General features: G+C 41.1%; 1 protein-coding gene across 5 annotated transcripts in view; it reads left to right on the top strand.

Annotated features, from left to right (window-relative positions):
* Positions 1-14,039, top strand: part of STAU1 (staufen double-stranded RNA binding protein 1) — a 53,731-nt gene that overhangs the window by 8,497 nt on the left and 31,195 nt on the right. For all 5 annotated transcript variants that reach the window (XM_048819802.2, XM_048819797.2, XM_048819801.2 and 2 more), the window contains exons 3-4: positions 10,288-10,564; positions 12,381-12,505. In XM_048819802.2, coding sequence (XP_048675759.1) covers positions 10,372-10,564; positions 12,381-12,505 — 318 coding nt within the window. In that variant the 5' untranslated portion in view covers positions 10,288-10,371. The remainder of the gene's footprint in view (positions 1-10,287; positions 10,565-12,380; positions 12,506-14,039) is intronic.

Below are 14,039 nucleotides of genomic sequence, written 5' to 3'. Positions count from 1 at the left end.
GTAGGATACAAGAAGCCCCTGGTATGTGCAATGAGCTTGGCATACAGAAGCTACAAAGTATGAGACTCTGATCTAAAAGCGTCTTAATGAGAAAAGGACTGGGAGCAAAAGCACCTGTGTTCACTTCCATACTCTGCGTCTGTTCATTGTGACTTTAGGCTTCAGTTTTGCTACCTGTATCTCACAAGGGTCACCTAAAGTTTGTAAGGAATTTGCCATCAAACAGAAGGTCCTATAGGAGTTCAAAATGGTTTTTTTAAAATTCATTTTTGAATGCAGTTAGCAAGCAATTATCTATTTTTTTTCCCACCTAATACATGAGTATTTTCTTAGTTTTCTACTTCACTTGTAAAATGTCAATCTCAACCTCCGTCTCAAGTTTTCTGTTGTATGTGGCAACCCCAAAACATTCTAAATTTCTGTTACAGGATACTTGCTGCCTTAATTTGTAAAGGTTATTGCCTGTATTTTTATAGATGCTAAAACATGGCCTATAATTAAGCTTTTGCTTTGAGGGCAGTGTCAGGCGCAATAGCTTAATGAGTACCTTGTACAAATAGGTTACAATAGTTTGGCTACCTGAGTAGCTTAAATTTCAACAATAAAAGGACACCTTGCTTTGTACTGTTATTTGGAGTTCTGTCAAAATATTTCTCAAATTTGATTTTACAAAGTATATATATTTTACATAGAAATCCTCTGTGGGCCATTCCTATATTTCTTATTGTTTGCAGTACCAGAAATGAAATAAATGGAGACTTCTTAAAACCTATAGAATTAGTTAAATATCTGCTTCACAAGAAGGGCTAATACTTGAATACAAGATTCCTAGGCTTTCTCTGCTCTGAGAATAAGTGTTGATGCTGAAATATTTCCAGATTAGTAATGTCTGTGCATCTGGCAAGTTATCATGCAATTGGAGTATAAATATAAATGGGCTTTGCTTGAAGGAGCAAACTAGATAACAATGATTGCATCTGTCAAGGTTCCTCCCCCACTCTGAACTCTAGGGTACAGATGTGGGGACCTGCATGAAAAAACCCCCTAAGCTTATCTTTACCAGCTTAGGTCAAAACTTCCCCAAGGTACAAAATATTACACCCGTTATCCTTGGAATGGCCGCTACCACCACCAAACTAATACTGGTTACTGGGGAAGAGCTGTTTGGACGCGTCTTTCCCCCCAAAATACTTCCCCAAAACCTTGCACCCCACTTCCTGGACAAGGTTTGGTAAAAAGCCTCACCAATTTGCCTAGGTGACTACAGACCCAGACCCTTGGATCTTAAGAACAATGAACAATCCTCCCAACACTTGCACCCCCCCCTCTCCTGGGAAATGTTGGATAAAAAGCCTCACCAATTTGCATAGGTGACCACAGACCCAAACCCTTGGATCTGAGAACAATGAAAAAGCATTCAGTTTTTTAAAAGAAGACTTTTAATAAAAAATAGCAGTAAATAGAAATAAAGAAATCCCCCCTGTAAAATCAGGATGGTAGATATCTTACAGGGTAATTAGATTCAAAACATAGAGAACCCCTCTAGGCAAAACCTTAAGTTACAAAAAAAGTACACAGACAGAAATAGTTATTCTATTCAGCACAATTCTTTTCTCAGCCATTTAAAGAAATCATAATCTAACACATACCTAGCTAGATTACTTACTAAAAGTTCTAAGACTCCATTCCTGTTCTGTCCCTGGCAAGAGCAGCACCCAGACAGACCCAGACCCTTTGTCCCTCTCCCTCCTCCCAGCTTTTGAAAGTATCTTGTCTCCTCATTGGTCATTTTGGTCAGGTGCCAGCGAGGTTACCTTTAGCTTCTTAACCCTTTACAGGTGAGAGGAGCTTTCCCCTGGCCAGGAGGGATTTCAAAGGGGTTTACCCTTCCCTTTATATTTATGACAGCATCAAACAACAAGTTATATCAATGTACACAATGCTTGTTTGTACATAGATATGAGACACAGATAAAAAGGATAGATTAAAATTAGAAAAATTGCACCTGCAACACGATTGTTTTCTCTTGTTTTTTTAAAAAAAGTAGGAAATTCATCTTGAGGTATGGAAATAAACTGTGGGTTCGTGTATTCAAGCAGTTGGCTGGCATAGGGTGAATGTTAAGAGATGACTACTGCCACAAGCTGGCAATTATACTTCAAGTGAAGTTTTAAAAGCTCATTATGGATTTTTTTTCGAATCTCCAATTTGGGCAGACATTACTGCCACCTATAAACAGTGATGGGAGGGAGCACTCATGATTTTGTTTGGTGCATTTTTCTTGCCTGCTAAATTGCCAACATTGTGTGCTGGGGTCTCCATAATAACGTTCAATAACTACACAGCATTTTTCATCTGTAGATTGAAAGCACTTTTCAAAGGAAGGGTGGATAGATTGTCCACATTTTACAGGTGTGGAAATTGAGGCACAGAAAAATGCAGTGTGGTTCCATTTAATTTAAATGCTGTTACTTGGTTTCTTCTGAGGTTGGAAATGTCATCTCAAATTCCCAGAGGATAGACAAAGGCTGAGCTCTTTCAAGTTATTTGAAAGTTGGGGGAGTGGATATTGGGGTATATGGAGGGGAGGTAAACTGCATAAGATTGTCCCAAGCAAAGAGGTAAACTTTCAGCAGCTGTTTCCTAAACCCTGCCAGGCCTTTGTCTAAAACTTGAGTGGTTGATTTGTAGGCTGAAAAGAAGCAGCAGGTTATGACCCTATGAACATGTCTACAGTGATTTTGTTGTCTGGTTCTGGAATGTGAACAGATGAAATCTGTTCACATTTGGATTAGTTTCTAAAATCTTATTGCTTCAAGCCCTAGCTCATGTGCTGGAGTTTCCATAGAATTATAGAATAATGGCTGAATTGTCTGTCTTAAGCATTGCTCTATCTAGAGGTGTTTCAAGGGAAGCTTTTTCAGGCTTAATATTGTTTTCTGACTCTTGATGGAGACTGATCCACATAGAACTTAGTTTGAGCTATGATTGTATGTGAAACTCCATCCCTTTGTCCTCCACAGTAAATATAGAAAGTAACTAGTATCCTACTCAGAGACTTGCTTCCCTGCAAAAAATACTAGAGCAGTTTTGGAAGATCAAGGTAGTAAACACCTTGTGGATGAAAGGAGCAGAAGAAAACAGTAATAAATGTATGGAGACTTAGAACCATAAACATTCTAAGCTAAACCACGAAACATGGAGCGAACTCAAACATAAGTCCATTGAAAACTTTGGCTAATGCTGTTAAGTACATGCTGACATATTTGAGGCAGCAGGGCCGCTAATGGATGTCCCTGACTATCAAAAGTGTATTGATTAGGGATGTACTGATCCCAATAGATAATGATGTGCACACGGAATTAAATTAGCATTCTGCTGTGTTTTTTAACTTGGTTGCACCCAGATGGATCAGCACTTTTAGCATGGCAGTGATTAACAATATTCTGAACTAAGCAGTATTTAGGAAGTAGCAGGCTTGTGTTGCTATTATCCCCAGAGGCTTATACCAAGTAACATATGAAATGGTTCAAGAATGACCACCTAGAAAAAGAAATCTGGGTGGTGTTGAATGGCTCTGTGAATGCATGGCAGGAAGTTGGTACAAATTTCAGCAGCTTATGCCTAAACAGCTCCTATTTCTGAAAAAAATTAACTCTGAGGCATTGGGTTGCTTTGACAGTGAATGTGTGATCAATATACGTATTCACGTCTTAAGTTTGTATAACTAAAAATAAAGTGTCACCAAATTTTAGATTTGGCATCCACAAACCTATAACAAGCCACATTTGTTACAGAGAGAAATGTGTTAGTGACCTATATTTTAACATTTGTGTTAAAAAAAAAAAAAAAAAAAGTCAAACTTTCTCTTTGCTAGAAGGACTGAGAGTGTGTCCAGAAAAGTTGCAATCAGTATTTTTGTGCTGGTATGTACATTCTTTAGGCTGAAAGATGCAGTCATTTCTATAAAATATTGTTTCATAATCTGCTTAAAAATTCCATTTTAGTAGCTGCTATAATCTTGGGGATACAGCATGTAGTGCATTCTTGCGGTAGTTAATCGTATGGTGTTTTTTAAACCAGCAATTTTGGAGACATAACATCTGAATAGGTTAGTTTTTATACTTGTGGAATTTAGCTAGCCAATCTCTTTGAAATCTTAATTATGCTCATTGGTGGACCTTAGCGCTGACTTGAAAACCTATGAAATATTTAATGAGCAGCGTGAAACGTTGGAAAGAGGTTTATAAAATCAAACTCTAGTCATCAGCCAGTAAGCAAAATAGACTAAATAGCAAGCAATGAGGGGAATTACGGAAGGCAGTCTGCCCTTGATAAAAGCACAGAGAGTGCTTTGGTAACTTCCTAGTTAGATTAAATTTGTACCTCATTAGTATTTATGTGCTAACAGTGTTTGTTACTGTGACAATGCAAGCTGAAAGGTCTTTGGAACACCAGCATTTCAGTTTGCTTTTTTGAGCATCTAGTGTATTTGCAATACAATAATGAAGCAGAAAAATCATTAAAGGGGGAAAAAAATCAGAGCTTAGTTACATTTTAGATAGTGAAGTACCTGCTACAGGACTCTACTTTACCCTTGAAGACCTTTTTGGGAGCTGGAACTAGAGATGAATTTGGTGACTCACTTATGCTGTGTCTACACTTGCACTTTTGTTGGCATAACTTATGTCACTCAGGGTAGTGAAAAAATGTCTCAAGTGTAGACATAGCCTTAGTTAGCAGTTTCCCACAGGAATTAATTTTTTTTCTATTTTCTGCACTGCTGATAGCTTGATTCAAAGTACAATTTAATGTTTGTTTTGTAGCCTGAGATTCCCTCTTCCTATTTGGTACCACAGTAGTGGACTTCAGCTGAAAAATAGTGCACTAGTTTATACATATGGGAGCTGTGGGCAGAGTTTTCAGTGCACTTTAGAGCTTGGTTTCTACTTTAGGCTTTTCAGAAAAGCGGTGTAAATTATGTTGTTTTAAGAGGCATATTACTTCAGACAGACCAAAGGAAGAGAAGATTCAATAATTTCTTCTATTTGTAAGATGTTACTCTTCAGTTGAGTTGAGCATGGGACCTCATTTCACTTGGCCTATTTTTTTCATTTAAAGTCAAGACTTTTTCAGTGCTTTCAGACACACTCTTTGTGAGTAGATGTAAGGGTTATAATGCCATTACTGTGGAGCCACCTTCTGAATTTACTGCATCTTACCTTCTCTCAACTTCCAGGTCCTTCTTTATAAACATGGACAAGTTATTCACTACAATTATGGTGTATCAATTGTGAAAATTTTATAAGTTTGATAGGCAAATACAGAACTTGCTCTCATATTTAAGACCATTTGCTGCATTTATGAAAAACTAGTTTGTCTGAACTAATTTTCTCTCTCCTGTGAGCTAAAGCATTTAGAATGAATCACTCATGGCATTTTAGAGTTTATACTGGCAACTTTTAAAGTGAGGTTGAATTAGCAGGAAAATCTTTCTTTAAACCTCAGAACATAATGGGGGAGAAGTGCACTTCAGAGATTCAGAACTTAAACTGCTTTGAATATTTGTAAAGTGCCATAAGGTCCCTGTTGTGCTTGCTAGTATTTTTATCTTTAAAATAATGGAAATGGGAACCTTTTAATCCTTCACTATCTATATATCTGCAAATATTAAAAAAAAGTAACTGTGTACTACTACAAAACAAGGTGAAAATATGCAAGCAAGTAATTTGTATCAGACACAAACAATCTTGTACAAAATCCTCAGACACACATGGAGTACATAAAACATAACAAGGAAAGATAATTATTAGTCCCAGAAAGAAACTCCACACAAGCTTTAAACAACAGTATGATAAAGTCTTCAAAGTTCCATTCTTGACAAATATGAAAAATATATTCACTCATTCAGGTGAGACTGAATGTTCCCACTTCAGTAAAAAATTAAGTGTGAAGAAACAAAAATCTTGATACTCATATCTGAAAAGAGGAAATTTCTTTCTTGCCAGAGTAACTTTTGCTAACGTAAGGAAAGATGCTTACTTATATAAGATGTTACCCCTAGTTGTCTAAATCTAATTCATTCATAATCAATTGTAGATAAAGAAACAATGACTACCTTTGTTGAGGCATGGAATCAGAATCAAGAGTATTTAAAGGGGACTTAATAGAGATGAAACAAAAAAGTTTAGGAATATGAAGAGGAGCATCAAAATCAGTGAGTTTAGTAGACCAAAAACCTTTAGTTGAGATCCATTTATCAGAAATGCTACCAAATACAAATACTGAAACATTACATGACTTTCAGTCTACTGGATTCGCGATGGAAGTTTGTTTTCAAAATTATCACTTTGCCTTCTAGAAATTTCTTTCCTCAATCTTTTTTAAATTCAAACAAATCAGTGTTTGTATATTCATGAATATAAGTTCTCACTACAGGCTTATTTTTTGTCAGTGTTATCTAAAAAGATCACTTTGGGTACGTCTACACTGCACGCTTCTTATTGCAGCATGTAGAATACATACAGTGCAAGCCCCCTCTAGTATGGGTATACATAGCAATGTAGGCAAGCACAGATAGGCCTGAGCCCTGGGATATGTACCCTACACCAGGGGTTCTCAACCCATGGGCTGGGACCCAAAACTGGGTCGGCAGAATGTTTCAAATGGTTGCCTGGCAGCTGCTGTGACTCCAGTCCCATGAGGCTGGCTGGGCTCGCCTCCCTGCTCTAGACACTGCCAACCTCTGGGACACACCCTCTGGGGTCCCAACGTTACTCAAGTTGAGCCCAGCTGTTATGATGAACGGAGTCTGGGTAGGCCAAATTTGAGGGAGTAGCACTGCAATCCCGTGAGACAGGTCACAACTCCACTCTCTCAAATTTGGTCCAGTCAGGGGGGCAGGACCAAACCGGAGCAGCTCTGCAACTCCAGAGGTTGCAATGCCAAGAGCGGAGAGCCAAGCCCAGCCAGCCCAACAGCACAGAAGCTACCACTGTGAAGTGAGTGCCATGTAGGACCCAACCCCTTTGGGGGGCAGGATCCGACAGAAACCACCCCAGGGCCTCCACCCACAGACTATTTACTGGGTCACAACTGCCGTAAACATTTACAAATGGGTTCTGAGCCCAAAAAGGTTGAAAACCACTGCCTTACACAGCTCTCTACATGCATGAGAAGCACCTAGGATTACCAGATAGCAAGTGTAAAAAATCGGGGTGGGGTAGGGTTGCCAGGTGTCTGGTTTTTGACCAGAACACCTGGTAGAAAAGAGACCCTGGCAGCTCCAGTCAGCACCGCTGAACAGGCTGTTAAAAGTCCGGTCGGCCGCGCAGCAGGGCTAAGGCATGCTCCCTGCCTGGGCTCCATGTGGCTCCCGGAAGCAGTGGCATGTCCTCCTTCTCGCTCCTACGTGTTGGGGCAGCCAGGGGGGCTCCACACACTGCCCCTGCCCCAAGCCGCCCATTGGCCGGGAACCGTGGCAAATGGTAGGTGCTGGGGCAGTGCCTGCAGATGGTGTAGTGTGCAGAGCTGCCTGGCTGCTCCTCTGCATAGGAGCCAGAGGGAGGACATACTGCTGCTTCTGGGAGCTACCTAAGATAAGCCTAGCCTGCACCCCAACCTACTCCCGCTTGGAGCCCTCACCCTCCCGCACCCGAACCCCCTGCCCCAGCCCTGATCCCTGACCCACCTTCTGAACCCCTCAGTCCCAGCCCAGAGCACCTGCCTGCACCCCAAGTGCCTCATCCCCAGCCCCGCCCCAGAGCCTGCACTCCCAGCTGGAGATCTCATGAACCCCAATCCCATGCCCTAGCCCAGAGCCTCCTCCTGCACTCCAAACACCTCAGCCCAGACCCCCATTCTGCACCCTGAATCCCTCATTCTTGGCCCCAGCCAGAGCCCTCATGCCTCCTATGGCCCTTCCCCAGCCCGGTGCTCCCTCCTGCACCATGAACCCCTCATTTCTGGCCTACCCCGGAACCTGTGCCCTCAGCCCAGAGTCTTCTCCCATACTCTGAATCCCTCAGCTCCACCTCCCAGCCTAGAACCCCCTCTTACACCCCAAATCCCTCATCCTTGGCCCCACCCCAGAGCCCACACCCCCAGCCAGAGCCCTCACCCACTCCTGCATCCCAACCCATTACCTCCGCCCGGAGCCCCCTCTCACACCCTGAACTCCTCATTTCTGGCCACACCCCACCTGGAGCCTTCACCCGCTCCTGCATCCCTGCCCCTGCCCAGTGAAAATGAGTGAGTGAGTAAGGGTGGGGTGAGCAAATGACAGAGGGAGGAGTGATGGGGTAAGTGGGACCTAGAAGAAGGGGCGGGGCTTTGGAGGAAGGCTGGAATGGGGGCAGGGCAAGGGTGTTCGGTTTTGTGTGAGTAGAAAGTTGGGGTGTAATAGGCACCTATATAAGACAAAGCCCTGAATATCAGGACATCTGGTCACCATAGTAGCACCTCTCCTGTCTCCACTGCTCTTTTTAGCCATGTAGTGTCTGTCCCTCTTCCCCCTCAATGCAGGGAAAGGCTCTGGCAACTCCCTGCTGCCTCCCCCCTACCAGAGTCTTTCTCTGGCACGTTTAGCTACATGCATGCTGTGGCATGTAGCTTCTCAGACCCTACATTCCACCTCCAGTAGGTTGCAGTGTAAACATACCCTTTGAGTCATCCCCCTTTCTTTCCTACATTTGGAAGTCTCTTCACAGGCTCTGGATTTGAAGCCTGCAGAATATGTGGATAGTTGTATTGCTAGTAATAGGACCTGGGTGGATTCTGGATGAGCAATTTCATTTGTATTCTTCATCTTAAAGTAATACAGGCATAAACCTTTGCCAGCTAGCTAGATTTTTATAGAAATCTGCAGCTGGGAAGTGTGTGTGTAAAATACATTAGTAGTAAACTTGGCAGTAGAAATTTACTTTGAAAAAGTAAATTGCTGGATGGCTGGTAAATGGATATTGGCAGCTGGCTCTGGCAGATATAATAATCTTCAAACTGGCAGTTTTAGTGTATATTTAAGCTGAACTGTTTGGGCATGAATGTAATGTTGCACCCATGTAAAGCAGAATGCTACTACTAGTTTAGTGGAGAAAAGTATATCATATATAGTACTTCACAATTACTCGTATAAGTTTGTCACTTGGCGGTTACTTCTAATGAAAATAGTCAGTTGCTTAAGAGCACTTCTGACATTTGGCTAGAGGGCCACAAAACTGTGAACAGTGCTATCCTAATGTATGAACTGTGAATGAGGCACCTTCTAATTCAATTATATATGCATTTGGAATTTTATATCTGACATGTGTTAAACTCTCACCTTCTACTTTCCTGGTAAAGTTACTTAGATGATTTCTGTTAGCTACCATTCATTTTATGGTTCTTCCATAAACATTTGTGCGTAATCTGTATTGCTTTTAGACATGTTTGCTTTTGGAGACAAACCAAATATACTCTGAAGAAGGCCTGTGGAGCAGGAGTTCTCAAACTTCACTGCACCACAACCCCCTTCTGACAGAAAAGTTACAACATAACCGGAGATGGAGAAGCGCAGCCCGAGCCCTGCCGCCCCAGGTGGGGCTTGGGCTTCAGCCCTGGGTCCCAGCAAGTCTAATGCTGGCCCTGGCGACCCCATTAAAATGGGTTCCCGACCCACAGTTTGAGAACCACTGCTGTAGAGTAATGGCATGTTAACACTGAATACTGTTTCCTACACAGAAAAGGTGAACAATACTGTGAAAGCCACAGTATATCTTCTGTCCAAATCAAATATATGGTTGTGATGGCATGTACTTGCTTTGAACAACTGCTCTTCTTAAAAGACCACATTATTGCTTATCTTTTAGAGCTATAGACTAATTCCAAAGCTGAAATGTAATATAATTTTGAAAGTTGTTCTGTTTTGTATACTAGCAACAACTCGGGTAACTGGATTTACTTTGAAAGTGGATTCAACAATGATGTAGAAAAGAGATGGGCAGTTAGGTAATATTAAATGAGCAAGAATAAATTAAACCTAGTGTACTTTTCTGTTTTGTAAGTTGAACCAGTGTGAAGCTTATGCACTTTGAAATATTTTGTTAAAATTGTTGGGATAAAGGAGAGGTTTTTGTGCACAAAATGGAAACAATGGGGTGCTTGAAGAACATTTGGACTCTTTTTTAATAATAGAGAAATCTAATGCTTTCCAGTTACTGTTATACATACTGATGTTCCAATCATGTTTGTGAATTATTGGAACTTAAATATTTGGTATAATCTTTTTTTCTTCTTCCTTACAACTTTTAGGTAGACCATTAGGCTCCATCGCACTGAATTAACCTGCATTCAAAGCTGTCTACCTGCAGTAATTCGCTTTGGTTGCAAGTGAACATGTCTCAAGTTCAAATTCAGAATCCATCTGCTGCTCTCTCAGGGAGCCAAATCTTGAATAAGAACCAGTCTCTTTCTCAGCCTTTGAGTATTCCTTCTACCACTAGTTCTCTGCCCTCTGAAAATGCAGGTAGACCTCTTCAAAACTCTGCTTTACCTTCTGCATCTGTTACATCCACCAGTGCAGCTGCAGGTAAGCTATATGTTAATGAATGTCTATATTTCTCAGCCTTGTACTGTGGTCTGATACAGCAGGTTGCAGACATATAGGAACCGTTTTACAAACGTTACTCTAAAAACTGTGTTCACCACCTGAGTTGGCTTCCATGTTTTATCCCTGTTTTAAGATCATAGTTTTAAGTGAAATTGTTTTAAACAGATCTAAAAATAGCTTTCAAAAGTTTTGAGAGAATGAATTAAAAATATCTATTTAAAATTATAACTGGATGATTTTGTTGAAGGAATTGACAGCAACATTTTAATCAGTGTTCTTTACAATTTTTTTTTAAATACAATATTTTAAACTGACTGCATGTCTTCCATTCACATATAACAGCAGGAGGATTGGTGTGTGAGCAAAGCCCTGGACCTTAGACCATCCCTGGCTTGTGTTTGTTTAACCTGTTCTTAAAGACCTCCAGTAATGAGAATTCTACATCTCCCCCCCGCCTCCCCGAAAGACTATTCCAGTGTTTAACTATCCTTATTTAGAAAGGTTCTCCCCCACCCCCATATCTAACTTAAATCTCCCTTGCTGCAGATTAAGCCCATTACTTCTTGTCTACTTTCAGTAGACATAGAAAACTATTGATGACCATCCTCTTTATACATGCCCTTAACATGTTTAAAGACTGTTCTCAGGTCCCCACCTTAGACTTCCTTTCTCAAGACTAAGCATACCCAGTTTTTTAACCTTTCCTCATAGTTCGGGTTTTCTAAGCCTTTGTCCACATTCTTCCTAAAATGTGGCACCCAGAATTGGATACAAACTTCTGGCTGAGGCCCCACCAGTGCTGAGTAGAGTGGGACAATTACTTCCTGTGTCTTACAAACAACACTTCTGTTATTACACCCCAAAATATTTGCCTTTTTTGCGACTGCATTGTATTTTAAATCATTTAATTTGTGATCCCCTATAACTCCCTGATCCTTTTCAGCAGTGTTACTGCCTACCCAGTTATTCCCCATTTTGTAATTGTGCATTTGATTTTTTTTTCCTTCCTAAATGGAGTACTTTGTATTTGGATGATGAATAGCATAATCAAACTTTTTCAAAAAGGGGAGATACTTAACAAGGGTTTTCCTGGGAAAGTAGGAACAGACCTGAAGTGGAAAGGATGATATGGCTAGGAAACTAAATTAAATGCTAGAGAACTTGTCCTAATTTGGTTTAAATACATAGCATATGTAGGTTAAAATTAATGTAGAGTTTGCGTGGAGGAAAAATGAATGAATACAAACCAGAATAACATAGTAAAATAGATTCCCAAGGAAAGAAACCGAAAAGCCCAGAAATAAGAACTGACCCTTCTGGAATTGTCAAAACAAATGAACATTATGATGCACAGTTAGAGAACATCTAATGTATATTGCGTAGGTCAGACTTGAGGCCTCAGCCTCCTAAGCGTTAAACCAGATCAACATGTACCTGGATAGATGTCTGAAAGCAAATTGCCATTTGATCCTTCCTCTTAGTTTCTGTCACAATTATGGCATTTGCTCTTGAATCTTGAATTTAAATGCTTTCCATTCAACACACTATGGTTAGAGATCTCCACATCCACAGGTCCAGTGGTTTGAGACATGGTTAGAGGTCTCTATCCCAGCAAATAACTCTGACAGTAAAGTAGCATGTTCCCCCTGAACCAGCATGGATTGCAAGCATCTATCAGTACTTCCATAAAGATACAGAAAATTAATTGTTGAATCTTTTGTAACTTTTTAAATTCTGGACTTTCTGTAGTCTTAATTATGATCTAATAATTTGTGATTTTTGCCTTATCATTCAGCTCCTTCTAACATGGCAAACCCCAAAGAGAAAACCCCAATGTGTCTTGTGAATGAGTTAGCCCGTTTCAACAAGATTCAGCCTGAGTATAAGCTTTTGAGCGAGCAAGGTCCAGCTCACTCTAAGGTAAATATTGCTCATATCAGTTATGCATTTATATTGACAAGTAACTTTGTGAGTGGAAAGGCAAAATGTCTAGCTCTTGTGCAAAATAATCTACTGTAGTAGAGTAATGGGTGGTTTAATGGAACACTGAAAACAATTTAAAGCCTTAAGTGGTTTCCAATTGCAGTCCAGCTTTTTTAGTACAGCCGCATTGGGTATGCTGAAGCATATTACGGTTGAGCTGGGGATGTTATCCCATGGGTTAAAACTTCTCCTCCAATGCTCATTAATTGTTTTTAAAGCTGCTTATTGTAGTTGTTGCAGGAGATGCATAACATCTTGTTTGAGACTTGCCCTTAACTGTACACTACTTACTTTTTTCCATTGTCTGCATTGTGGTCATGGCCTTAACATACAGTGTTCAATGGAGTATGTTTTAGCAATCAGTTTCTATTATAATAACCAACTTTGAATTGTTACAAATGTGTTTTATGCTGAAATTTCCCATGCTCTCCCTGCTTGACAGTGATTTTATTTTAAAGTTTGACCTAAATTCCATTCCCCAAAAAACTGTACCTTCAGATGCAGTAAAGATGGCTGAGATTTGTTGTGTCCTCCCCCCTGCCCCCTTAATGAGAACTCAAGCACATTTGTTTGTGGTATGGGAATAGTAAGTTAATAGAAAAATCACTTCTGGGAATACTCAGTTGGCTACTTAAAATTTAAGAAGTAAAGACAGTCCCTTTCCCCTTGTACATCACTGCACACTTTCATTGACCAGATTGTGCTACTCCTGCTGGAACGGTTTTGTCTGGGAGAATCTTTTCAAAACTTCCCAGAAAATTAGAATTGGAGAGAATCATGGGGTCCCTAGAATTTTTGCTGCATTCTGCAAAGTGTCCATATTCATTTAAAGTAGTGCATTTCCAGTGCTTGCTTTCACGGATCACTTCACCTTTATCACAGGCAATGCAGTGCATTAGAAGTGCTGTAAGAGCTTTTAATAGTCTATTCTCAAGCATTAAACAGTCTGAAATAATGCCTAAAGCAGAGGTGGGCAAACTACGGCCCACGGGCCACATCCGGCCCATGGGACCGTCCTGCCCAGTCCCTGAGCTCCTAGCCCCGGAAGCTAGCCCCCGACCCCTTCCCCGCAGCCTTACCTTGCCGCACCACCGGCGCAATGCTCTGGGCGGCATGGCTGCAGAGCCCAGCCTGACCCAGTGGTCTGTGTGCGCTGCTGCCTGTCCTGGAGTCAGAGGGTGGAAGAGGGTGGGATATTTCCCAGGGAATGCCTGGCTGCTAAATGATGAACTAGCACTCAGCTGAACCCTCAAGGGTTAACACGTTGTTGTTAATGTATCCTCACACTCTACAAGGCAGCATGAAAGGAGGGAGAGGAGACAGCATGGCAGAGAGAGACACCCTGTGTGTGTGTGAGATGTGCATTGCCCCTTTAAGTAGGATGACGCCACTCTTAAGTACACTGCCTTTTTAAGTAGATCAGCAAGTTGAGACAGCAGCTGCTGCCAGCAAGCTCCCTCCATCCTGATCC

This window comes from Caretta caretta, chromosome 13 (assembly GCF_965140235.1).
Source record: "Caretta caretta isolate rCarCar2 chromosome 13, rCarCar1.hap1, whole genome shotgun sequence".
Classification (NCBI taxonomy): domain Eukaryota; kingdom Metazoa; phylum Chordata; order Testudines; family Cheloniidae; genus Caretta; species Caretta caretta.
The sequence above is the reverse complement of the archived record's forward strand: the minus strand, read 5'-3'. Positions and strand labels throughout refer to the sequence as shown.